Here is a 27,969-nt window from a genome sequence, read left to right as displayed (position 1 = left end):
CCTGCAGGTGATTCTGATGTGAGCTCCGAGGTAGGAGCACAGCCTTAGCCCCAAGCCTACCCCATGCTGAGTGCAGCAGCAGCTGCTGCTGTCTTTGGCATCACGTTCTAGATCCCAAAGAAATGGTGGAGGGAGGGGAGGAATGTGGGGTGTCTAGAAATTACTGCTTCTCACAGTTGTCATTTGGTGCCAGCCCCTTCTGGCCCATCAGTGGACTCACACTGGTCCCAGGGTGTCGCTGACTGGAGCCCGGAGGAAGCCTTTGAGGAGGGAGAAGTACACTGGGCACATTAAGTGAAGCTCACGTGAACTCTCGAGCTCCCCCTGGCGGGTCATTTACTGGACTGCCTGGCAGCTGGTCTGCCTCCCGCTGTGTGATGCCTCCCCAGCCGCGTGCATCCTCCAGGGTGATCCTGAAGTCCAGAGTGGGCTGCACCCCTAATGGGACGTGTTCCCAGGGCGGGGAGAGCGGACAGCTTTGCGGGAAGTTGAGGGCACCCTGGATTCTTCCTCTGCCCTCTGCAAACTTCTGCCCGACTCAAAACATTTCACAGATCCTTAGTGCTGCCTTAGGTTTGTTACATATTTGATTTGAGAATTTAACATTCCTGAGCACCTGTGATGTGCCAGGCTTGGGGTGGGTGGTCCTACTGTGTGCAAGCCTCCATGCTCAGCTCCTTGAAGTGCTTGCCCCGTTTAACTTGGGCCCGGAGAGGTCCAGCAATGGTCTCAAGGCAACCAGCTAACAGGTGGCAGAGCTCGGTCTAAACCCAGGTCGGTTTCACTAACTCTGCGCTTGTTCTGCTTTAACGCAGTTGTAACTTGACTTGAAAAACGTGAAGTGTGGCCACAAACAAATCTCTCTCTCTTATCCCCATAGGTTCTACCAAACCACGGCCTCCACGCAGCAGGGTTCTTCGTGGCCTTCATCCTCTCCCTGGTGCTGACCTGGGCTGTGCTTTTCTTCATGGTTCGATATCAGTGTCTGAAGGGAAGCATGCTTACCAGACATCAGGTGGGAGTCCGTGTGCATCCTCTCCCTGGAGGGTAGTTGGTTGGTGGTAGATGTGAGGTTGAAGTTGATCCTTCAGTTCAGTCAGTCTCAACTCTGTATCGATGTCGGGACCCCCAGGGAACCGTGAGGCATGCTCATACCCAGGCCCTCCTGCACAGACTCTGACTGCTTTGTCCCGGGAGCCATGCCCAATCATTAGTAGTTTTTAAAAGCTCCCTGGATGATTCTAACAAACGACCAGGATTGGGAACCCCTGCAGTCTGACTGAATAACTGAGCGCCCACCTGTATGGCCAGCTGTGCACTCATGCCACACCCTGACTCAGGTCCTGGTGTACCCTTCCCTCTGAAAAGTCTTTGAAGACTTACTTTGTTTGACCTCAGGGTGAAGCCCGGATGCCTTAGCATGGCTTATAAAGAAAGTCCCCTGTGGTCCAGCTTCACACCTCAACTTCCAGCCCTACCCAATGACTGCTGAGCTCTCCACGCTCACCTGGATGCTTTTATAATCCTCTCTCCGCTCTTCAATGAGCAGAACTCTGACGCATCCTTTAAGACTCATCTCGGGCCTTGCCTCTCCTTGGAAGTCATCCCTGGCCACTTCCTGGCTAAGTTGGGGACTCTCTCTCTGGGTTCCTGCACTAGCTTTTGGACCCCACCCAGCATTTATCCCCACCTGTGAACTCCTCAATCTCTGTTTTCCTGTCTTGGCCTGGGTTCCCACAGAAGCACATCCTGAGACTAGGACCCAAATGCAAACAGTTTATATGGGAAGTGACCCCAGGAAGTAATGGTAGGAGGTGGGGAAGTGAGGCGGGAAGGGAAGGCAGTCAGTCAAGCTTCCACTGTGGGCACCTGGGGCTTTATCCCACCCAGGATAAAGCCTGAGGGGAGAAGGAGCCAGGGTATTTAGCCATCAAATCCTATTGGTCATTGGTTGACGACAAGGGGGTGAGGGGGCAGGACAAAGGGTAGCGTTATTTCCCTGGCATAGGCTCTGAAAGCCAGCAGGAGCCTTCAGGGGAGGAAGCAGCATAGGTGTTGGCCGGTGGATCTTGGGCTAAAAGGCACTGAACGGCAAGGGCGAGGGGACATGCATGAAGCATGGATGCTGGCTGCTGTAATCCCCATTGCCTTGTACAGAGCCTGGCGCTTAGAAGGCACTCAGTAAACGTGTGAAGGAATGAATGAGCCCCCAGCCAGAGGATGGGCAGACAGAGGAAGGAAAGCAGGGCACAGTCCTAGGGTGAGAAGGCACTGCTGGGACTGAGCACCCTGGTAGGTTGTTTGTTCCTTCAGGGCCATGGAGGCTGCAGCTACTGTGACTCTGTCACTCAGAGGTCCAGCAGCTTGAAAGGAACATCAATCATCTTTCTCCCTCACCGTACAGTGAGGAAACTGAGGCCCGTGAAGCTCAACAACCTGCTTCACGTGGCCGAGTGTAGGCTGGACCTGGCTTCTGAGGACCACCCTGCTGCCCTCTCTGGAGGCTGGCAGTCCTGTGCCATTGTTCATTTTGTTTCTGCTTCCTGGAGAAGAGAGTTGTTATTTCAAAGTGAGGTCAGCCCACAGTCTCCTTGGCAGGCAGAAGTGAGGAAAAGAAAAATGGCCCATCTGAAAAGACATTCCACTTACTCTCCAAAAAAGACATTCCACTTACTCTCCCAAAGCTGTTATCAATCACAGAACAGAACTCACCCTGCTACTTCGATGAAGGAGCAGGATTCATTTCTTGGAGATTAAAGGCTGATTGTTACAACCGCGGGAGGAAAGCACTGTGTGAATTTGACTTAAGATCTGAAGCCTCTTATAGAATTTTTTTTTTCCCGGCATCACAAAACGATCTCTCTTCACATTAAAAAAATTTTTTTCCATCGTGGTAGTAACCAAGGAGACAACATGCTGTAAACAGAAGGCAGCCTTTAGAGTTAGATACACTTTGGGTCAAAAACCAAGCAGGCTCTTTATGAGCTGTGTGAACTCAGATAATGTCATTTCATCTCTCTGAGCTGCAGTTCCATGTACGTAAAGTGGGGGCATCAACACTGACTTGGTGTGACGGTTTCATGGTATGATACATACAAGGCACAGGGACAGGAATTCTTAAATGTTAGTTATAATTATCATGCATTTCTGCAGAAATGATGATGATAGTGAGCAAAACAGATATATCATCTACCCAATCGGAGGGTGAGCTTAATTATCTCTGATGTCACTTCCATGTGACAACTCTATAGTCTGATTAGAAACCACCCAGATCCATGATGTTGACGTCCATCTGCCAACTGTAATTTTCCTCTGCATGATGGTGATGATGATGGTGATGGTGATGGTGATGATGTTGGTGGTGATGATGATGGGGATGGTGATGATGTTGGTGGTGATGATGATGGGGATGGTGATGCTGTTGGTGATAATGGTGATGATGACGATGGAGATGGTGATGATGATGGTGGTGATGATGATGGTGAAGTATTTTTATTACATCTTTATAGTTATAAAGGTCTTTCCATCCATTGCTCTGCTTTATCCACACAACAAGCCTGTGCAGGGCTACCAGAATTATTATCCCACTTCTTTGATGAGAAAATGAGGCTCAAGGAAGTGCAATGTCTTGCCTGAGTCTTACCACCTCACAAGTGGGTGGGGCCAGCTAGGTTCTCTGACTGCAGATCCCCACCTACCCTCATGACTTTTCCAGCTTGTGACATTCACAAGGCCTACTCAATTGTGGTTTCTGAAATTCTCCTGAAGGTTCAGCATCACGAGAGCAAGCTGGAGTGCTCCCAGTTCACCTCAGCTGATGGTATGAATGAAGATCTCATGCTAAATGACCAAATGATAGACATTCTGTCTTCAGAGGACCCCGGGAGCATGCTTCAAGCCTTAGAAGAGTAAGAATTCTAAGTCACATTATACTTCCATGGATATGATGAATGTTTTACCTATAGCAGCATGAGAGCAAACACTGAGTGTATTTCATTCATTAATTCATCCTATTAATCATTAATTTGTCATTCAGTAGTCATAATCGAACAACTGCCGTGCCCTGAACACTATGCTTGGTATTTAAGAAAAGAGATAAGACATAGGTTGAGCTGTGAGGCAGTCTGACCTAGTGGGAAGACAAACACAGAAACAGAAGTGACCATAAAAGTTTGATGAGTACCATGCTAAGATCGGGGCTAGCTGAGCCCAGGAGAAAAAGTAATTACCTCTGAGCGGGTCATGGAGATGCTTCCCAGAGAAAGAGATATTTTAACTAATTCTTGAAGCACGGGCAGAAGTTTTTCAAGCAGATGAAGGGAGGAGAGGCTTTTCAGGCAGAGGAAAGACAGGACAGATGCCAAGATAGGAAGTGACCAAGATGTGTACATTTGGTGAAGTGTAAGGAGCTCAGTATGATTGATGTGTTGATTGGAGTATTGAGTAGTGTATTGAAGGAGAGGAAGTAACACCTTGAGAGGCCAGACCAGGTGATGTGATTGTTGGCTAAACTGAATTCAGTTCTTTTTATTTTTTAATTTTAAATTTTTGTCTATTTATCTATCTGTAATTTACTTTTAAGGACAGGACCTGAGTATCTTTATTTTATTTTATTACTTATTGAGGTAATGTTGGTTTATAACATTATATATTTCACGTGTACAACATTAAATATTTCTACTTCTGTATACCCTGCAGTATGTTCACCACCAAAAATTTAGTCTTCATCCATCACCATACAGTTGATCCCCTTTACCCATTTTGCCCTCCCCCACCATTCCTCTGTGGTAACCACTGTTCTGATCTCTGTATATACATGTTTGATTTTGTTCATTTATTTTGTGTTTTTGTTTGTTTATTTTCTATATTCCACATATGACTGAAATCATATGATATTTTCTTTCTCCACCTGACTTATTTCACTTACATAATACCCTCAAGGTCCATCTATGTTGTTGCAAATGGCAAGATTTCATCTTTTTATGGCTGAGTAATATTCCATACACATATCACATCTTTATCCATTCATCTGTTAATGGGCACTTAGGTTGCTTCCATATTTTGGCAACTGTAGTGATGCAGTGAGCATAGGAGTAAATGTATTTTTTTCAAATTAATGTTTTCATATTCTTTGGATAAATACCCAGAAGTGGGATAGCTGGATTATATAGTGGTTCTGTTCTTTTTTTTTTGAGGAATCTCAATACTGTTTTCCATAATGGCTGCACCAATTTACATTCCCACCAACACTTGTTATTTCTTGCCTTTTTGATAATAGTCATTCCAACAGGTGTGAGGTGATATCGCATTGTGGTTTTAATTTGCATTTCCCTAATAATTCGTGCTATTGTTTTCATGTGCCTGTTGGCCATCTGTATGTCTTCTTTGAAAAAATGTCTATTCAGCTCCACCCATTTTTCAATTGGGTTGTTTTGTTGTTGAGTTGTATCTGTTCTTTATATATTTTGGGTATTACTACTTATCAGATATATTGTTTACAAATATCTTCCATCCGGTAGGTTGTTTTTCGGTTTTGCTGATAGTTTCGTTTCCTTTGCTGTGCAGAATCTTTTTAGTTTGATGTAGTGCCATTTGTTTATTTTTGCTTTAGATTCCTTTGGCTGAGGAGACATATCTGGAAAGATATTGTTAAGACCCATGACCAAGAGCATACCACCTATGTTTTCTTCTAGGAGTTTTATGGTTTCAGGTTTTACATTTAAGTCTTCAATCCATTTTGAATTGACTTTGGTGTATGATATGAGATAGTGATCTAGTTTCACTTTTTTTTTTGCATGTGGCTGTCCAGCTTTCCCAACACCATTTATTGAAGAGACTGTCCTTTATCCATTGTATGTTCTTTGCTCCTTTGTTGTAAATTAATTGTCCATATATGCATGGGTTTACTTCTGGGCTCTCAATTCTGTTCCATTGATCTATATATCTGTTTTTGTGCCAGTACCACACCATTTTGATTACTATGGCTTTGTAATATCGTTTCAAATCAGGGCGTGTGATACCTTCAGCTTTGTTCTTTTTTCTCAGGATTGCTTTGGCTATTCAGGGTCTTTTGTGGTTCCACATAAATTTTAGAATTTTTGTTCTATTTCTGTGAAAAATGTCCTTGAGATTTTGATAGAGATTGCATTGAATCTGTAGATTACTTTAGGTAATATGGATGCTTTAACAATGTCATTCTTCCAATCCACTAGCATGGAATATCTTTCCATTTATTTGTGCCTCCTTCAATTTCTTTCAACAGTGTTTTATAAGTTTCAGTGTACATATTTTCACTTCTTTGGTTAAATTTATTCTTAGTTATTTTATATTTTTTGCTGTGATTGTAAATGGGACTTTTTTTCTTAATTTCTCTTTCTGGTAGCTCATTGTTAGCATATAGAAATGCAACAGATTTTTGTATGTTGATTTTGTACCCTGAAATTTTATGTGTTTGTTTATTATTTCTTTTAGTTTTTTTGGTGGAGTCTTTAGGGTTTTCTATGTATAAAATTAGGTCATCTGCAAATAGTGACAGCTTTACTTCTTTCTTTCCAATTTGGATAACTTTAGTTTTTTTCTTCCCTAATTATTCTGGCTAGGACTTCCAATACTGTGTGAAATAATTTCTCCCTTTAGGTCTGTTAATAATTGTTTTATATATTTTGGTGCTCCTATGTTAGGTGCATATACATTAATAACTATTATGTCTTCTTAGTGAATTTTCCCCTTTATAATTATATACTGTTCATTTTTGTCTCTTGTTACCTTTTGGGCTTGAAGTCTATTTTGTCTGATATGAGTATGGCTACACCCCCTTTTCTGGCTGTCATTTGCTTGAAGTATCATCTTCCATCCCTTCACTTTGAACATGTGTTTGTCTTTAGAGCTGAGATGGGTCTCCTGGAGGTAGCATGTAGTTGGGTCTTGTCTTTTAATCCATCCAACCACTCCATGTCTTTTGATGGGTGAATTCAGTCCATTTACATTTAAGGTTATTATTGATAGATGAGGACTTAGTAGTGCCATTTTATCTTTTGTTTCTGGTTGCTCTGTCTCTCCACTGTTTTCTTTCCCCCTATGTTTCTGTCTGCCATTTTGATTTGGTGGTTTTCTCTGATGTTTTTCTCAGTTTCCTCTTTTTATGTTTCGTGTCTCTGCCCTAGATTTATGTTTTGTGGTTTGTGTAATACTTTTCATAGATAAAATAGTCCTTTTTATGCTGATGGCATCTTATCTTCGTTCAACTCTATGGGTTCCACCTTTTTCCTCTTCCCCTTTTTGTTTTCTCAAATTATCCATTTTTATGTTGTGAGTTACCAAACTGAAGTAGTTATCATTATTTTTTCTGCTTTTTCCCCCTCCTTTAACCTTTATGCTATGATAAAATATTGTAAAACCTATTCTGGGAAAGAGTAACAATTTTCTGATTCTGTTTATCACCTTACTCAAACTTTGGGGTACTTTGCCTTTTTGTTTCTGATCAAAGGGCTCCTTTCAACATTTCTTGTAAGACAGGTCTAGTGGTGATGAACTCCCTCAGCTGTTGTTGTCTGGGAAAACCTTTATTTCTCCTTCATATCTGAATGATAACTTTGCTGGATAGAATATTATTGGGTGACAGTTTTTATCTTTCAGTATTTTGAGAATGTCATTCTGCTCCCTCCTGGCCCATAAAGCTTCTGTGGAGAAATCTGATGATAGCCTAATGGTGATTCCTTTGTAGGAACCTTTTTCTCTGGCTGCCTTTAAAATTCTTTCCTTGTCATTGACTTTTGACAATTTTAGTATAGTGTGTCTTGGAGAGGGTCTTTTTGCCTTGAGGTAATTAGGTGTTCTCTTAGCTTCACAGACTTGTTTATCCAGTTCCTTTCCCAACTTTGTGAATTCTCAGTTATCATTTCTTTAAATAAACTCTCTCTTCTTTTCTCCCTCTCTTCCCTGGAATACTCATTACCTTAATGTTACCCTTCCTAAATGAGTTGAATAGCTCTCATAGAATTTCCCTGTTTTTTTAACATCTTATTTCTCTTTCCTCTTCTACTTGTATCTTTCTAGATTTCTATTTTTGAGCTCACTAATTCTCTCCTCCATATGGGCTGCTCTATTTCCAAAACATTCTAATGCATAATTTACCTTGTTTATGAGTTCTTCAGCTCTAGAATTTCTGTTTGATTCTTGTTTTGAGTTTCAATTTCTTTGGTAAAGCATTCCTTCTATTCATCCATTTTATTTCTCAGCCCATTGAGCTGCTTTTCTGAGTTTTCTTATAGCTCACTGAGTTTCTTCATGACAGCTATTTTGAATTCTTTATGTTAGACCCCCGTATTCCGTGACTTTAAGTTTGGTTTCTGGAGATTGTCATTTTCTTTTTGTGGTGCAGTGTTACCGTGGTTCTTCATGGTGCTTGATGAGTTGTTCCCCTGCCAGTGCATTTGAAGTAGCAAACACCTTTGTGCTTGATTCTGAGCTGCCTCTAGTTAGATCTGAGAGTTGGCACTTTTCATCCTCCACTGCCTCTGTCAGAGGTGTGGCTCCATGTCTTCCTTATCATTTCTTGTGTCTCCGGGTTTGTTGGTGCCTTGCTGTTGCCACTGTCACTGGCATTGCTTCCTGGGGCACCAGGATGAAAGGTTTTTCTGCCGCGTCTGGGAATCCTGGAGTTGCAGGCTCTGCCACCACAAGGGGTAGTAGAGGGGAGCTGGATTCACACAGGCACCTCTGCCTTGTCCAGTGTTGCACAGTTCATGAGCTCTGCTGCTGGGGGTTAGGGGGTTGAGGGGTCAGAGTCATGGGTGCCTCAGTGGCTGGAGGGACGGGGTCCCAGACCCCACTGCCACTGCTGCCCACTTACCTATGGCCATGGGCGCTGCTGCGGCCAGGATGTCAGTCTTGTGTGCTTCTTCCCCCTGCTGCTACTGGGATCTCTGGGGCTGTGGGTTCATCTGCCATGGCTTGGGGGGCCAGGACTGCAGGCACCAGTCCTGCTGTTCCCCCAGTTCTGCCCCCTCTGTGTGTTCCAGTCTGCTCACCTTTAGATGTACAAATGTGTGGAATTCTCTGGCATCCTGTCGGGCAGAGGCACCTTTGTTGCATTGTGGGTGCTTTACGGGTTACTGATTGAAGGGGAGACAAAGAGAGTGTCTCACTCCACCATGATGCTGATGTCCTCCAGTCCACCCATTTATTTTTATTTATTTAACGAATACTTATAATGTTCTATGTATGAGTAATAGAACGTAGAGCCAGACATGGTTCTAAGAACTTTGCAAATATGTATAATCCTCTCAACAACCGTAGGAAGCAGGCATTGATGTTTTTACCATCTTACAGGTGAGGACTTAAGGTTAAAAAGCTTGTCCTAGGGCACACACTAGTAAATGAGAGGGGCAGGTTTCAAACCCACTTGCTGTGGCTCCAGGGTACATGCCCTTAATCAGGGTGCTGCACTGCCCACGATTTCTCCTGGCCAGGCAATGGACACAGTCTGCTGGCTGACTGTAACTCAGTAAGTTTCATCAATTTGGCCTTTCCTTCTTTCACTTCACAGATATTGGCAGGTGACTTCTTTATATGTTCCCTTTTTTCAGTTGTTGCTAAAATTCTCAGTCTTATCTTTTATTTCCTGAAGCATATTAAGTATAATTATTAAGTCTCTGTCTGAAAACTTCATTATCTTTACCCCTGTCCTGTGTCTATTACCTCCTGTTCCTCTTAGTTTATGATCCTATTTTCCTGTCTCCTTGTATGCCTAGGTAGTTTTGACTGTGTGCCAGACATTGTAAACGAAAATGGAGAAGACAGTTTGAGGACTAGGATGATGTTTTCTTCCTCCAGGCAACTAAGGGTTTTATTATGGATTACCTCAATCTCATCAGAAATTGAGTTCATTCGAAGTTGGGCTTCATTTCCTCCAAGGGCTGATCTGTTTCAGGTGTCCTTTACTACTAAGGTATGAATACTAAACAAAAGACTAAGGGATTTTATCATGGTGACATCTCCTCAGCAGTCTTTGGACTCCAGTTTTCATCATCAGAAATTCTGCTCAGCTTTTCAGCCCCTGGGCTGCCTCTTCTAGAACCACAAGATGCTCTTGGGAACACAGTGACCCCAAATATGGGGCTGCCATCTCTGAGCTTCCTTATTCTCTTCCATATTCTCTCTAGATCTTAGCCTCATATTTACTCACTGCCTTGTTAGCTCTCAGATGCTTTCAAACAGATTTTGTTTTTGTCCAACTTTTTTCAGTGGGATAGTTTGTCAAAATTACCTAGACCACTGTTAATAGGAACAGAATCCTTCTTTGTGTAACTCATACTCTCCACAATGAACCAGATACAGTCCCTGTTATCAGTGGCAGCCTAGGAGGGAGATTGGTGTGGAAACAGACAAGGCTCAAAATAGCATAGAGCAATAGGACTGTTGAGTGCATTGGTTAAGACCATGGTCCCTGGAGTTAGGTCAGGTTTAAATCTGGGCTGTATCCCCATATGGCCTTGGTTTACTTGCTTAAGTGATGGCTTAGGATGGAGAAGAGGAGCTGGGTCACAGAGATCTCTGGATGTCAGGGCTCCAGAGTAGGCATTGGAGACCCAGGCAATGGTTAATTAACACGGGTAGATTTTGTTTTAAAAGACTACTCTGAATGCAGATGGCAAATGGCTTAGAGGGGAGAGTGAGGGAGACTTTGCGGGAGATGTTGAGGTGTGATGTCGGGTGGGAATGGTAGACTTGAGGAGGAGAGGGTCAAGTGAGAAGAGCCTACAGAACCGGGTAACTCGTTGTTACCTTACTGTGTGTGTATGCACAGGGTGGGTGCAGTTTGGACATTGAAGGGGAGGGAACATTTTTGGATGACTCCCCAGGGTTCTGGGTTTTGTTTGTTAGTTTATTTATGTATTTGTGTTTGAGGCGGGGGGGACCACCCAACAGTTCCAGCTGCTCAGTAGATCCAGAGGCTGCAGAAGTGTCCAGGAGATTGGAGGAAGGAGAGGGGTTCACTTTCAGGACAGTAGTTAGATGCTGAATCTGGGGCAGAGGTCTTTGGAAGATATATGTATGCCAAATATACCATCTGAAGAGATTGGATTCTCATTTGGTTTTATCAGCTTTTTATTTTTGCTTTCTTTGCTTTCTTGTTGATTATTGACTGCTGATTATTAATACTGGGACCATGTGGGAACTCTTCAAACTGGATTCCATGTACAGCAACCTTTTTCTGAGTCTAGAGTCAAGAGGCATAGCTTCATCTGCCCATTTTCCACTGGGGAGTAATTTCTATGAATTTTGAGTCATTACCATACTGATAAGTTATAATGCCTTATATTCTTGTATAATAACTCATATTTGGGTAGTGTATAAAAATGTACAGTCTCTCTCCCAGGCCTTAGTTAATTTGGTCCTCATCCTGATGCTCTTTAGGGCATCTTATTTTTAGTAGTTGATAGTTGAAGAATCTGATATCAGCATGGCTAAGTAAAGAGGTTTATCCATAGTCACACATCTAGTAGGTGACAGAATAGGTCTCGAGCTCTCTCAGAATTTAATGTTGAGCACGTGATACTTTACAAATATTCCCTGAGCCTCAGTTTCCTCATCTCTCATCTGGAGAAACCATAACCTACTGCCCTGGGATACTGTGAAGTGTACTGATATGAAAGATACATGATGGTAGAGTTTTCACTGCGATGTTGCCTCTAAGCCTGGATCTCAGTTCAAGGGAGATTAGCAGATGCGGAAGAGAAATGTTCAAGATGATCAGCACTTTCTTGAGTCTTTCTCAAGAACATTGCAGATAGAACCGAAAATGGAAGAGCTTGTCACCGAACCAAACTGCGGTCTGCTCCCCTGTTTGCAGTAAAGCCAATCTGCTGACACCTGCTTGTGGTGAAGGAAAGTACAGCTTGATTGCAGGGCGCCAAGCAAGGAGTTCAGGGCAGCTAGAGCTTAAAACCCCGAACTCCCGGGTAGGTTTCATCAAAGAATTCTTTAACTTTTATTTTATTGAAGTATGGTTGATTTACAGTGTTGTGTTAATTTTTACTGTACATCAGAGTGATTCAGTTATACATATATACATTCTTTTCCATATTCTTTTTCATTATGGTTTATCGCTAGATACTGAATATAGTTCCCTGTGCTATACAGTAGGACCTTGTTGTTCATCCATTCTATATATAATAGTTTTCAGCAAAGCATTTTAAAAAAATTTTTATTGGAGTATAGTTGCTTCACAATGTTGTATTAGTTTCTGCTGTACAGCAATGTGAATCAGTTATACATATATATATATCCATTCTTATTTAGATTTCCTTCCCCCTTAGGTCACCACAGGGCACTGAGTCCATCAGCAAGGCATTTTTAAAGGCCAGGTGAGAGAGGAGTGTCCCAGGGTATGTGATCAGCTCCTGCACTGTTCTCTGATTGGTTGATGGTGAGGTAACAGGGTGGAGTCACAAGAGTTAACGTTATCAGTCCTCAGGCACCAGTAGGTCCGGGGGTGGGGGGTGGGGGGCTACATGCTCAAGTAGTTTATTTCTTCCATTTGGTAGGCGTTTTAGCATCTGTAAAACAGCTCAAGAAATGTGCATCCAATACTGTTATCTAGGTCCTTCGGAGAGGAGCTACAGCAGAGGATATGGGGGAGGGGTCTGTCCCAGGAAGGCCCCATAGGGTCCTGCTCTGTTACAAGCTCAGAGGCAAAACTGAGCATCTGTGTGATCCTCTCTCCATGGAACCTGATGGTGAAGAGACATGGACCCAAGATAGAATCAGAAACAGCGAGTGTGGCCTCCTCGTCTATAGAGGGACCGCTTATCGGCCCGAGAGGAGAACTCTGTTGCGTCTGACTCACAGCACTTTGTGGGCTGAGGGTATTCTACGCAGAGAGGGGCTTTCCTCCCGCTTGAAAGGCAGCTCCTTCCCAGCTGAGTGAGTGCCTCGGTGCAGGGCCAGGCCATCAGCTTCGTGAGTGCTGGGCTGACCTGGCACCCAGCTGGGAATTGGGCCTGTTAATCCATTGCTGGGTGTCATGGTTGTGCAGCCATTCAGTTGTGAGCCTTCATTTTAGCTGAATTCCCTCATCAGAATGCCAAGGGCGACAAATTAAAATCCTCCACACTGTCTGAGAGAGCGGAGGGAGGACAGGCAGTGGGGAGAAGGGGGGTGGTTATGGCAGTGATTCGTAAATATCTCTCATTATATTAAGTGGTACGAGCAGGTGATTATCAATGTATTTTGTAACTAAAAGTCTGTTTTCTTCCAAAACTTGAAAATGAGTAGAGTGAAATGATTTGGTTTGTGTGAGCAGCACTTAGATGTTTCATTTTGCGAGTAGACCAGACTCTGTCACCTTCTGACCTGAGGAATTAATGAAGCCAAACCCAGTTTTTGTACGCTGACACCGAATTAAATCTTGGAGACAGAGTTTTGGGTGAAGTAGAAAAGAATAGCTTTATTTCTTTGCCAGGCAAAGGGGGCCACAGTGGGATATTGCCCTCAAAACTGTGTGTGCCAACCTGGAGCAGGTAGGGAGAAGTTTTATAGTAATAGTTCAAACAGGGCGTGATCAGCTCGTGGACATTCTTCTGATTGGTTGGTGGTGAGGTAAGCAGGAGTCAGCATCACCAACCTTCTGGTTCCAACCGGCCTGGGGTCTACGGGCTTGTGGGCAGCACACAGTTAATTTCTCCCACCTGGTGGGGGTCTCAGTATCTGCAGAAATGTTATGTGTATCCCTTGAGGGGGAACCAGCACCCTGCCCCAAGGCTGCACTATTTCTTGACTGTTCCTCCCTTGTCTAGTATCCTCTCCTTTCCCTAATTAACATCTGTTTGAACCTGCCCTTTGGTACTCAGGGAAGGTCATAGAGGCTGAATGAAACCTATTTCCTGTGATCAAGAAATGGGGGACACAGAAAGGCTTTTTGCCCAGGAGTACCATAGGGTCTTGCTCCGTGTCATTAGTACTATAAAATAGGAAAGTATTGATCATCTCGGTTTTGTTTTAGATTCAAGAAGTGTTAGCCTATGAAAAGCTAACACTAAATATAGGGATAAAGTCTTCCTTTATCCCTATATTTTATGAGATTATTCTCAGCTGCTGCAATTTGCTGATCCTGGTGTGTGAATGCAATAGGGATATTGGGGTTCACCAAGATTTTATTCTTGTAAATTACTTAGTAGCTCTGGACTTTTATATTTATTTCTCCTTGGGAACTGATCTTATTTTGTCTGAGGAGTGTTTAACATTGATTATCAAGCATGACCTGAAAATCCTCACCTAGAGAACTAAATTTTCTCCTCGCTTCCTCTCCCATCTCTCTGCCCTCCCTCCCCATCCTGACACTCAATATTTACTGCATGCCAGGTCTGTTTAAAGCACTGTGATTGGACGCTCATTTTGGGACCTGGTGATTATTTTAAAAATCGTCACGTTGCCAATTACTTTTAATCTTTCCATCTTGATTTATGTCAGGCTTAGAAACTCCCAGAAAGAAATATGTCACTCAGAATGTCAGGGGATTAATATGCATGGGAATCTGTGATAGTCTCCCCACTAAAAATAGAGGTTTTCTCCAGCAAATCATTTATCCCATTTGTAATTCTTACCTGAGGTTTAGCTGGGATTCTAAATAGGCCTGTGATTTGATTGCCACCTCATTTCCGAGACCCATCAGAGCCATAACTTTGCCCTATATTGCTGATTTATTTTTGACAAAGAGCATTTCCTTGGTTTGCTTGGTTGTTTATCTTTTACATTGTTTATTCATAGGCTGCCTCTTACACAGAGCATTTGAGGAAGGAATATTTCCTTTGATATTAATCAGGCTCCCCAGCTATGGTTATAATGGAGGTGGCTCAGCCCCAGTCATGCTGGGACAGGAGAAAGGAGGAAATGACCACGCCTTGCTGGTCCTGGAAGCTTCTGGAAGCATAGTGTGCCCATAGGGTTTTAGCTCCAGCCTTGCTCTGGCTCTGACCACCACCAAGCATCTCACACCCATGCCCTTACTTCATCCTCATAGCAACTCTAACAAAGGAAGCTGACGTTCGGGAAGGTTTATTGGTTTTGCCTGAGGTCACACAAGTGGTGATAGATTTTGTCCAGGCCTGAGTGCTTTCAAATCCACCGTTCTATTGACAGAAGAGCTTTTTAAAGACTGAGCTTAGGTTTTTCTAGAGAGGCAAAGAAAAATAGGAGTAGCTAGTAAGTCCAGGTCTGTGTTTATTTCCTTTGTTATTAAAAGGAAGCTTACTGTTATCTTTCGATGCTACCGACATTACCTTCTAAACTGCCTCAGAATCATGTTTTGTACTGAAATCGAGCAAGACCCTGTGGGGCTCCTGGCACAGAAGTCTTTATGTCCCATTTCTTGACTCTAACCTCCATGACCTTCCCTGAGCTCCAAAGGGCAGATTCGAACAGTTGCTAATCCACAAAGGGAAGGGATGCGAAGACAAGGGAGGGGCAGCCAAGAAACAGTAGTGCAGCCTTGGGGCAGGGTCCTGGTTCCAACTCAAGGGATACACATAGCAGTGCCTTTAAGCTCTTTAAGATGTCCACGTTCTTCATAGGAGAAGGACCACCTGAGGCTACATTAAAGGAACCAGAGAAGCTCATTGAGAAGATTACCTGAGACCAGATTAGAGGTGCAGGCCAAGCATACATCCTAATCTTATCAGCAACCCCACCCTTGAACCGTTGCTATAAAACTCCCCATCAAATCCTCTTGGGTTGGGACACATAGTTTTCAAGGTCAGGGACCTGCAAATCCTCCTGGGTTGGGACACATAGTTTTCAAGGTCAGGGACCTGCAGTGTTCCCCTTTGCCTGGCAAAACAATAAAGCTATTCTTTTCTACTTCACCCAAAACTCTGTTTCCAAGACTTGATTCGACACCTGTGCTGAGAGGCTGAGCTTTTGGCATCAGTACCAAGTGGGTGTTCAGAGTATTTGTAAAACTGAGGTTTTTAAACATGTGTCTAGGCATACCTGGGAGATACTGCAGGTTCTGTTCCAGGCCACCGCAGTAAAGCGAGTTCCATGAATTTTTTGGTTTCCCAGTGCGTGTAAAAGTTATGTTTACATTATACTGTAGTCTATTAAATGTACAATAGCATTATGTCTAAGAAAACAATGCACATACCTTAATTTAAAAATACTTATTGCCAATACAACAGGTCAATAAATTGGAGACGAGGTGTTGAGGCAAGGAGCATGACTTTATTCGGAAAACCGGCAAACCGAGATGATGGTGGACTAGGGTCCCCCAAAAAACCATTTCGTAGGGGTCTGGATGCCAGTTTCTTTTACAGAATCAGAGAGGGAGGTAAAGTAAAAGGGCAGAATAGAGAGGGAGAGGTGGAGAGGAAGTAAAGTAAAAAGGGCCATCAGTCTTGCAAAACATCTCCTGGAATGGCCAGCCTAGGGGAGTGGGGAGGGGATGTGTTAATTTCTTCTTTCTTGCAGCCATCCACAGGTGGGTAGGGTTCCCTGAAGCAGGCCATTATGTATGATTATAATAACAAAAGCAACAAAAAGCAAAGGCTAAAGTCAAAGAAAAGGATCCAACGTGGAGTCAAAATTGGCTCTTCCCTGTTACAGGTTATTAATTGGCCTCATTTCAATATTGTTGTGTCTCAGGGAATAAGGAGGACGGAAGAGAGGGAGAGATGAGGGAATGGCCAATCTGTGGAGCAGTCAGAACACACACGGTATTGGTTAAGTTTGCCATCTTGTATGGGCGCCGTTCGTGGCGCCCCAAAGCAATTACAATAGTATCATCAGAGATCACTGATCACAGGTCACCTTAACAAACATAATAATGATGAAAAAATCGGACATATTGTGAGAATGCCAAAATGCAACACAGAGACAGGAAGTGAGCAAATGACGTTAGAAAAATAGCACCGATAGACTTGCTCAGCACAGGGTTGCCACAAAGCTTCAATTTGTAAAAAATACTGTAGCTGTGAAGTTCAGTAAAGCAGAGCCCAATAAAACAAGGTCTGCCGGCATTGAGTAGTTTTTTATGTACCAACCATATGATGCTTTTTACAATCACTGTTGGTTAATTTGATGGCAAAGATTAGAAGGTGCAAGGCTACTCAAACTAGAACCCCTAGGATGTAGGTCTGTCTGATGTCCATCCTACAGGTTCCATATATACTCGTGGAATTGAGGAATGATGAGGGAGACTCAGCAGGACCTGATGATGGACTGAGAATGGGGTTTGAGGGAGAAAGGGCCATCAAGGATGATGCCGAAGTTTCAGCCTGACAAACTGGGAGAATGTGGTGCTATTTCCTAAGATGAGGAAGGAGAGGGCAGGATTGCATTTTGAGGAAAAGATTGGAAGTCAGTTTTGGACATGGTGACTGAAAGATGCCTTTGAGACAGCCAGATGGAGGTGTCAGGTGGGCAGTCAGCTGTGTAGGTCTGTTATTGGCTGAAAGTCTGGATGGAGGTGCTAGGTAGAGATGGGGGTTCATGGGGGAACTTATGGGAGAGGACAGGGAAGGAAGGGAACCAGGACGATCCCCTAAGGAATGCCAGCATTTAGAAGTGAGAAAAGTAAGAGGAACCCAGGATAACAAGGAGGTCTGGAAAGTCAAGAGAAAAGGGGTCCTAGAAAAAAGGGGTGACTGACCATGCCTGATATTGCCTGGAGTTCAGTCAAGTGTCTTGCTTTCAGCTACTGGGATACCATTGAAGATCAGAGCAGCTCTCGGGGAGAGGCAGGGGCAGAAAACCAGAACAGAGTGAGTAGAATGCTGACAAGAAGTATGGGCAGCTCCTTCAAGGTGCTTTGCTATGAAGGGGAGCAGAGAAACGGAGCTGAAGCTTAAGGAGAACATGGGCCCATGAGAGGGAAATGCTTAAAGCACTCTGGGTGGATGCAGAGACAGCTGAAGGTTGGTTGTAGAGCCCAGGGTTTAGGAACTCAGGCTGAGAAACCAGGCCTCCTGGTTGGGGTCCGAGTTCTGCCACTTGCCGTTGTGTGACTCTGGTTGCCTTTTCTATAAAATGGGGATAACTGTGCCTGCCTCAGAGAGTGCTGGGACAGTGGCTGGTCCCCTGCTCTGCACAGAAAGGGCTTTTCCAGGTGAGCAGGAGAGGGGCGAGGAGAGTGTGGTATTCTCCTGTGGCTGCTGTAACAAAGCACTATAAACGATGGCTTCAAGCAGCAGAAACTTATTGTCCCACAGTTCTGGAGACCGGAAGTCCAAGGTCGGTTTCACCGGGCTGAAGTCAAGGTGTTGAAGGGTTGCATTCCCTGCAGATATTCCTGGGGAGAGTCATTCCTGCCTCTTCCAGCATCAGGGGGCAGCCAGCAGTCCTTCACTTGTGGCCGTATCACTCCAATCTCTCCCCCATGTGGCCCCCTCCTCTTCTGTATGTATCCAATCCCTCTGCCTCTTCCTAGGAAGACACTCATGATTGGATTGAGGGCTCACCAGATAATCCAGGATGGTCTCCCCAGTCATGATTATTCACTTACATCTGCAAAGATCCTTTTTTCAAATAAGGCCACATTTACAGATTCCAGGGATTAGGACCTGATATCTTTGGGTGGCCATTATTCCAGCAAATGATCAGGAAATCTCAAAAGAATGAGGAAGGGAGTGGAGACTTGACGGGTCTCATGAAGAAGTGAGAGGAGGGGGTCTGTGGGTTGGGGTTTTCAAAGAGGTGGGTTACAGCATTGTTTCTGGAATGTTCCTGAGGGTTCTCTTCAGACAAGCACTGTTGGAAACGGTCTTCTCTCTGTTAAGAAGTAGTTGGTCCAGGGCTCAAATGTGAGTCTTCGGACACCAAGGCTGGGTACCCTCTAGTGCTTCCTCATTGTCTACAAAGCATTTGATGGAGAGTCTTCTCAAAATAAGCGAAAGGAGACTTCCCAGGAGGGAAAAGGGTCCTGATCCAGGTGGGGGCAGCCTTCCCCCTCATGGTACAGCTTCCCCACTTCCCTCAGTGGGATTGGGATAGAAGTGGCAGCTTGCAGGTGGCAGGGGTTCAGAAAATACTTATGGCCTTGAAGAATCGCACCTCGTCGCCTGGGGCCGGATGTCCCACTGGAGACTAGTGGGGTCGTGATGGGTTTTAGGAGGCCAGTAAATAACTCCCTCCTCTTTTCTTCCCAAATTCTAAATGACTTTGAGGATACCTCTTTCCCTTCCCTCTCCTCCCCTCCCCCCTCCCTTCCTCTCCTTCCCCCCTCCCTTCCTTCTTTCCTTTTTCTTCCTTCATTTTTTTTTCTTCGTGTATTGATTAAGCATCTAGTATGTGTCAGATACCGTGCCACATGGTGGGGACACAAACAAGAGTCACCCGTGCTCCCACCCCTGGGCCCCCGTCGGGCCCTCACCACATGGTTTTGTGATGCCCAGATTGTGTGTCTGTTTCCACATTAGACCCTGAGCGCTCGGAGGGAACCAGTCTGGTGGTACTAGGTAAGCATCAGCCATCGTCTTGTGAATGAATGAGTGGGTGAAATTCGCACTGGATGTTGAAGGGTCATTGAGACATTGTCAGGAAGTGAATGGGCTCTTAAGAAAATAACCCAAGCCTGGGCCGTTCCTGGCTTTCTGGAAGGAGCAATTTCACCTAGAGCATCAAATGGCCAAGCATCTTGCTACACAGGCCGACTGAGGCAGAAAGCAGCCCTGTCCTCACACCTGTGCCTTGCCCTGGGTCCCACCAGTGCCCGACCAGCCAGAGGGGGATTTTCATGGGGACATAATGAGACCGCTGCTGAGAAGAGCAGCAGCAGTGCCACTCTGGTTTCCATGGTGACTCTCACTCGTCTTTGCAGCCAGGTGTTTGTCGGAGAAGTTCTGTGTCCCACAGACACCTTCTTTCGGCAAGTGTTTACCGAGCTCCCGCTGAGTACTTGGCGCAGAGCTGGGTGAGGTGCTGGAGAGAAAGCCAGACCAAGTGAGGACCCTACATGCAGCCGTCTGTGGGGAGAATCAACCCAGACGACTAAATGCAGTGCAGGGAGACGCGGTGCAGGCTGGGATGATCGTCGACTAGCACCCTCACCCCCACTGCAGCCCCTCCGCTGTGTGCCAAGGAGTTACAAATGGTCCATTTAACAACTGCAGGCTGTGATGGGTGTGCTCTCTGACTCAGCATCTCCCCTTCCTCACAACACCCCTTCCAAATCACAAGGTTCGTGCATCCTCTTAGGAGTTTCTTAGACATAACAGGAATCATCTCAACAGTTGGGCGTGTCTGAGGGGTCAGTAAACAGCTCCCATCTCCCACTGCCTTGAGTTCTGAGCCAATTGGGAGATAAGACATATATCAGGCATGTTGTCCAGTCCAGCCAGAAAAATCACCCATCACTTTTATTGCTTAGAAGAGCTAGGCTGGAGGATGCGGCTTTTATCTGGAAGCATAGCCAGCCCCACTGCAGGCCTCTCCCTAAAACTGACTGCAGGGGATTCCTGCTTCGGTCCTCCGTCACTTCCGCTCCCAGATCTTCTCCACGTGGAAGGGCCGTAAGCAGGGGGAAAAGGCACATGGCCCCTCCCCAGCACAGGCTATCAGTCAGCTGCAGTGATGGACACTAGTTCATGGAAGTTTGTGTGTGCTGGCAGGTAGGGCTGGGTGCTCTGGGTGTGGTGGTGCTTCTAGCCGACTTCTGAGGCCCTGGCCTGGGCCACCATCTTGACATCACTACCCACATTGGTCTGGCACCAGCCACAGAGAGCGGCCAGAAGAGATGTTGTCAGAAGCGACCCAGAAATTCATTCTGTCCTGCAGGGACACGTAGTCCCTGACTCTGATAACACCCATGTTTGCTTTTTTTCTGTTTCTGTACTCAGTTTTTTGAATAGTAACTAATGAACATGGCCAAGAACTAGAATGACAGAAGAGGCCATACTGTAAAAACCAAATTGTCTTCTCATCACCTGCACTCTGGTTGTCATCCCCAGAGGCAAAGGCAGTCTATTACCCATGTCATGTACCCTTTGGAGATCATTGATGACTATATGTATATTTACACATATACTCCTTTATTAAAATGCAAAATAATCACATACTTTACCCACTGTTTTGCTCCCTTTTCTCCCACTTTGCAGCAGTCTTGGAGATCTATACCTACACAGTGACCTTGCTCTTTTAAGTGGCTGCATAATATTCCAATAACAGTAATCATAACTGAATTTTTGGAGAATTTAATACGAATGAGACACTGATCTGTTTTTTTTATTGACATTGACATTAACATATTTACCCTTCAGAGCAGCCTCTGAGCTAAGTACTGTTTACAGATGAGGAAACTAAAGCCCAGAGAGTTTAAGTCACTTTCCAGAGGTCACAAGGCAAGTAGGAGGTGTGGTCAGGACATGCGTCCGGTACGTGGGCCTATCACTGCTGTGGCCTCTCCCGTTGCGGAGCACAGGCGCTGGACGCGCAGGCTCAGCGGCCATGGCTCACAGGCCCAGCTGCTCCGCGGCATGTGGGATCCTCCTGGACCGGGGTACGAACCCGTGTCCCCTGCATCGGCAGGCGGACTCTCAACCACTGCGCCACCAGGGAAGCCCCCAGAGCCTACCATCTTAACCACACCCTCCCACGGTGCTGCGGTGCCTGTCCAGCACAGACGTCTTGATGCACGTGTGCAAGGTCATCTGTAGCATGAATTCTTCAAAGTCAAGTTGCTACGTTAGTGTGTATTTTTAAAAATAGGTATTGCCCACCATAGAGGCCAGACCAGTTTGCCACCCCCAGTGTCTGAGATCCTCTCTTTCCCACACCCTAGTCATACGGGCAGCTGATCTTTCTACCTGTGTCGGTCTGATAGGAAACCATTGCACCTCCCTGGAGTTCTAATTTTTCACTTTTCTTATAATGTGTGAGGTTGGACAACTTTTCATACGTTGAAGGTGTAGTTGTGTTTTCTTGTCTGGTTAGCAGAGGAGGTCGCCTGGGCTTAGCGCAGGGCTGCTTGAGTTGCAAGGTTCTTCCCCACTCCTGGCTCTGCCCTTTAATCATTTAATGACCTTGACCACAACCCATAACCTTCCTGTGTGTCAGTGTCCTCATCTGAACACGAGGATGGTGAAGGTTTAATGAGCTCCCACACACCCAGACATGAGCGTGGCGATGCCTGGCTCACAGTAAGTGATTCACCTGTTTCCAGTCATTTTAGCTCTTGGCTCTATTCTGCCCACTGAACCCCATGGTTTCTTTCTATGGCTCAGTTTCATGGATTTTGCAAAAATGGCCAGCATTTCCTCGGTGACTCCTGACTCCTTATTCCGCTGCCCACGCGTGAGTCGTTCAGTCTACAGTAGGTGGCAAGGGGCTGGAAATGCAAGGGTGAGCTCAACAGGCAGGGTCCTGGCCCTCGGGGCTTATAGTCTACTGAGGGAGACAGGCAATCAACAGAGGACCACATGGAAAAATACATGATTCCACACCGTGCTGGGCACCGTGAAGCTTTATCTCCTTGTCCTTAGCACGTGTCTGCCCTGTAATCAGCACCAGTCCCGAGAAGTGGACGAGTCACCCCGAGTGCTCAGTAAATGTTGGTGAACGAGTGAACAAGAATAGGATTAATGCTGTGATTGTGTCCAGTGCACATTAAGTGAAAAATTGTTAGCTCTGTGCAAGGGTGACAATAAAAAGCCCAGAAATTCATTCACCTCCTGAAACAGTGGTGGCTGAGCTCATGAGGGGCTGCCAGGATGGCACACCTTGGAGGTGGTTGTCATGATATGTTGGGATGTGGTGAAGGTTAAATGAGCAACAAAGGGCACATTTTACATGTATGATCAATGAGTGGGAAAATAAGCTTTTCTTGGTTATGTAAGAGTACACCCTTATAAACTAGTGAAAGGATAGATGTGGGATGAAAACCATTTTCACAAATTGCTGATCATCTGTTAGCTAACATCAAGTATAAAGTGATTTCTACTTTCCTGGGAGGATAGAATCTTAGAGTTTTGATGCTGCAAAGGATCTTAGAGGTCATCTGGTCTAAATTCTTGGCCAGGGAAAAAGTATTCTGTTACCAAAAGTTAGGTCGGCTACTCGCTGCTTGAAAGCCAGTACTCGAGAGTCAAGGTTGGTGGAAAGGAAAGTTTCGTTTATTTTGGAGGCCAGCAATTGGGGGAGAAGGCAGACTCGTGTCCAAAGGCCAACTCTCCCCTGACAATCAGTGGACAAGAGCTTTTGAAGGGAATTTTCAGGGGTGTGTAGGTGGAGGGAGGGGGCTACGTGCAGAAGCAGCACAGTCAGCTCTGACAGTCATCTGGAAATTGGTCATGCAGTGGTCTGATCAGCGTCATCTTGATTGTTTTAAGTACAGTTAATCTTCAGTTTCTGGGTCAGTTTGTTCCCATTTCTTTGAGGCTAGTTCTCAGAATTGTGGCAGCTTATGTCATGGCTACAGTCTGATTATCATGTAGTTAACTTCTTCCACCTGGCGGGGGTTTCAGTATCTACAGAACAGCTCAGAGGATATGGCCATGGCTCAGAATATTATCTATAGCCCTTGAAGAAGAACTAAAAGTCCTTGACTTTGCTTAATGACTGAACTATTGTTATTTGGTCGTGTTTGACTGTTTTCCTTTGCTTCTGCATTTTCTCACTCTCTGATTAATTTTTGTTTGTTTGTTTGTTTTTGCGGTACGCGGGCCACTCACTGTCGTGGCCTCTCCCGTTGTGGAGCACAGCCTCCGGACGCGCAGGCTCAGCGGCCATGACTCACGGGCCCAGCCGCTCCGCGGCACGTGGGATCTTCCCGTACTGGGGCACGAACCCGTGTCCCCTGCATCGGCAGGTGGACTCTCAATCACTGTGCCACCAGGGAAGCCCTCTCTGATTAATTTTATTCTTTGGCTAAAGTTTTTCTATAGACAAGAGGCAGGTGGAGGGCAAGGACCATGGGGTCCTTCTCCATTCCATTGTCTCTAGTACACCCAACAGATGGTCAACCCATTTCTACTTGGATATCTCATTGACAGTGAGGGGCTTCCATTCTTGGGAGGCTGCTGTTAGAGCTTGAATTGTGTCCTTGCAAAAAGATATATTGAAGTCCTAAACCCCAGCACCAGTGAATATGACTTTATTTGGAAATAGAATCTTTACAGATACAATTAAGATGCCAGTATGACTGGTGTCCTTATAAGAGGGAAATCTGGACACAGAAACAGAAAGGAGGAACATCATGTGAAGACAGAGGTAAAGACTAGTGATGCCTCTTCAAGCCTAGGAATGCCAAAGATTGCTGGCAACACCAGAAGCTGGGAGAGAGGTATGGGACAGATTCTCCTTCATGGTCCTCAGAAGGAACCAACCCCGTGGACACCTTGCCTTTAGTCTCTGGTCTCCAGAAGTGGGAGAGAATACATTTCTGTTCTTTGAAGCCACCTGGTTTGTGGTACTTTGTTAATGAGGCAGTCCTAGGAAACCAATACAGCACCTTAATCCATTTGTTCGGAATCAGAATCTGAGAGTAGTGCTGGGAATCTGCATCTTAACATGACTTGAAGTCATTCTGGTCCTTCTGATGCCTAATAGTTCGAGAGCTTCTGCTGGAGACCCGTGTGCCCAAACCGTGCATCCTCTAGTTGGTTCTAGAGCCCCAAGTTTCCCCGTGTAAAACTGCAAACCCTCCAGCCCTCTGTCTCTCTTACCCTGGACCATTCATCTGCAACTCCGAGCCCTCACTGCCTGAAGGATGCTCCTGAGGGTCTTAACCCCCCTGCATAGCTTCCCACCTCTTGATCCAGACTTCTTCTGTGACACAAGGCGTTTCTGTTGTCCTGAGCCACCTGGTTTGTGAGACTCTGTTACAGCAGCTCCAGGAAACCAATAAGTCGTCCATCTCAGTGTAGGCAGCTTGTAGTCCTTGAAAGGCCCTCCTCATCTTTAACCAGGAGTCCCCATTCAAGCTTCCACGTGAGCAAGCAAACAGCCTGGTGAACTGTGGGTGTCATCCTGACACGGCCTCTCCTTGGGGCCCCTCACCTCTCTCTCCCAGACCTCTCCTCTCTTTCCGTCTCACCTTCACCACCCGATTCCTGGTCGTTGCCATGCCTTCACCGGCCACCTGCACTCACCTCACGTCCATCCTGGACCCTCAATCCATTCTTTTCAGTGACCCCGGCTTTGCCAGCCTCCTGTTGCTCTTGGTAAACCCGTGTCGTCTGCCCCAACTGGAAATAGTGTACACATGGTCACCATTGCCAGATACCTCTGAAATCATCAAGAAGATGGTGGAACCTGGAACAACAATAGACATTTTAGGGAGGTGGCTTCTAGTGGATTACAAAGAAGACCATTCTGACTGTCTGAGCTCTCCCACGATGGAAAGCCCGCCCGGAGAGGCAGTTAGCACCCCTCACCATGCGTGTGCAGAGTGGTGGCTGGGGGACTTCTGCAGGAAAGATAATGAGGACACCTGGGCGTTGGTTGGAAAGATGACTTAGCTGATGTCCAAGGTTGATCTCATTTCTAAAGCCGTCTTTAAATGTTCCACCTTATATTTTCTTTCCCATCACTGTCATCTAATCTCCAGGTAGAGCAAGATCCAGCTAGACAAATAAGAATTTCAAATGTAATCTATTTATGTAACATTCATCTCTCCACTTCTCCATCCATCTATCCATCTGTTTATGTTCCCTTCAAATTTTCTTTTCTTTGCCATAAAGAATGACACCAAGGAAGACTCTGATGGCCATAACCACAGCAACAACAGTGTGAAGTAATATTTTCCAGCATCTGTTTTGTGCCGGGCACCAGCTAAGTGCTTTGTGCGTGTCAGTGTGAGGCAGTGGGGCAGAGTATAGAGCCAGGACTCTGGAGACATGTCATGCCTTCAAATCCCAGTTCTGCCACCTAATAGCATTGTGACTTTCAACAAGGTAATTTTTCTGTGTCTCAGTTTCTTCACCTACCTTATAAGATCATCATGGGGATTAAATGGCTTGATATCCATCAAGCTATTAAAACAAAGCCTGTGCATAAAAGGCACTATTAATCCTCTCAATGACCTTCATTTAAAAAAAAATGTATTTTATTGAAGTATAGTTGATTTACAATGTTAATTTCTGCTGTACAGCAAAGTGATTCAGTTATACATAAATATCTTCTTTTTCATATTCTTTTCCATTATGATTTATTACAGGATATCGACTATAGTTCCCAGGGCTATACAGTAGAACCTTGTTGTTTATCTATCCTATATATAATAATTTGCATCTGCTAATCCCAAACTCCCAATCCTCCCCTCCCCCAACCCCCTTGCCCTTGGCAACCACAGGTCTGGTCTCTATGTCTGTGAGTCTGTTTCTGTTTTGTAGATAAGTTCATGTGCATCTCAGTGGCCTTCATTTGACATGGGTGATAATATTCTTACTAACCAACTAGGGATCTAGGATCAGAGACATCAAATAACTCACCTGAGTCACCCGGCGCCTAAGAGGGGGAGCTGAGTTTGGAAGCTAAGTTGGCGTGACTCCCGAGCTCATGATGTTTTCAGACGTAGTGAAACACCATCTCTTGGGAAACGGCCAAGTGGAGAGAGGAACTCTCCCTTACATTTTTCGCCTGTTCCAGAGCTGTCCCATCAGGTCTGGCCACCGAGGGGTTGGGGAGTGAGCAGTGATGTGGAAACGCCAGGATGGAAGGAGTTAACGAGCCTCTGCTTCAAGCTTGGAGAGAGAGGGCCCAAGCTGACTTCTAAACCAAGAGATCTTTAAGAGGAAAAAGTCAAAGACAAGGATGCTGACCCTGGATCTGACAATCTATTTGAGTTTATACCAAACTAAAAAATTTAGGGTTTATCATAACTTCAACCAGTGTTTCACTCACACACAGTAGTTAGTCTTACTCTGATTTAACCTGCCATTACAGTTTTGACAGTGAGGATACCCAGGAGGTATTTTCCCCTGAATTCTTATTGTCCAGGCCCTCAAATCGATTGGATATAAATATGATTTATGGTCTCTACATGGAATCTTGCTGCAGTGAGATGCCATGGAAATTGGCTCCTATGAGGAAAATTTTGGTTTCACTAATACTCAGTTGTTTTTTGTGGGTCTGTTGTGGTTACATCAGCCAACGTGGAGATTTGTATTATAAAAGTGGCCATGGCCATTTCATTTTCACTCTGAATGAGTTACCCTCCACGTTAATGAGCCCTCTTTCTCATTCAGGAGAACACCTACTGCCTTCTGTAGCAAATCCTACTGTAGTTTCTTTCTGACACCTTGCTTGCCATTTGGTGAGAAGTTGATTCATTTTTATACAAAATAAATAAGGAAAAAGACACCTATGTCTTTGTTTCTTTTGTATCGTCTGTAGCTATGCAAAGTATTAATCAGTTCTGGGATAAGTTAAGCTGTACCATTTCTTTTGCAAAGATGTTGTCATGGGAAAAAGCCACTAATACATCTTAATGGCTTATATTTATGAAGCGCTCCCTCTGTGCTGGTCATTGTTGTAACTCCCATGGGAAATCACTCATTTATAAGAGGGCTGTTGCTTGTACAGGATGTATATGCAGCAAACCTGGCCAGAGTAAGTACATTCCTCTCTAAAGTACAGTGACAAAAGCTGACACTTCTGTGACCTGAAAAAATTAGATGTTCTCTAGGAAAGAAGCGTTTGAATCTTGCTAACTTTGCCAACTTGTTGAAGTAGTAAAGAAGATGAAGAATCCCAGTCCAGCCTGTGCAACTCAAAATGTCTTTGTTTCATGGAGGCATTAGGGACTTTTGGAGGGGGCGGGGAGTGGGAAAATATGTGTATTTCATTGTTGTCTAAATAATTAAAAGTACCATAGGGGGTGATGAGAATTTTACCAGTGGAGACAATCCTGTATGCAAACTATGCATTCTTAATATGCATTTAGTTCTTCTGTGGCTGGTTGGGAAATTAACAGATGACACCTTCACTAATTGCATGCTATTTTAATTGGTTTAAAGGGACATTTTTCTTTCTTTTGTG

General features: G+C 44.9%; 1 protein-coding gene across 1 annotated transcript in view; it reads left to right on the top strand.

Annotated features, from left to right (window-relative positions):
• Nucleotides 1-27,969, top strand: part of EVC2 (EvC ciliary complex subunit 2) — a 140,569-nt gene that overhangs the window by 39,894 nt on the left and 72,706 nt on the right. Inside the window, exons 8-9 of the mRNA XM_060148525.1 lie at nucleotides 881-1,015; nucleotides 3,769-3,908. Coding sequence (XP_060004508.1) covers nucleotides 881-1,015; nucleotides 3,769-3,908 — 275 coding nt within the window. The remainder of the gene's footprint in view (nucleotides 1-880; nucleotides 1,016-3,768; nucleotides 3,909-27,969) is intronic.

This window comes from Lagenorhynchus albirostris, chromosome 4 (genome assembly GCF_949774975.1).
Source record: "Lagenorhynchus albirostris chromosome 4, mLagAlb1.1, whole genome shotgun sequence".
Classification (NCBI taxonomy): Eukaryota; Metazoa; Chordata; class Mammalia; order Artiodactyla; family Delphinidae; genus Lagenorhynchus; species Lagenorhynchus albirostris.
Note: the sequence above shows the minus strand (reverse complement) of the source record. Positions and strands in the feature narration are given on the sequence as shown.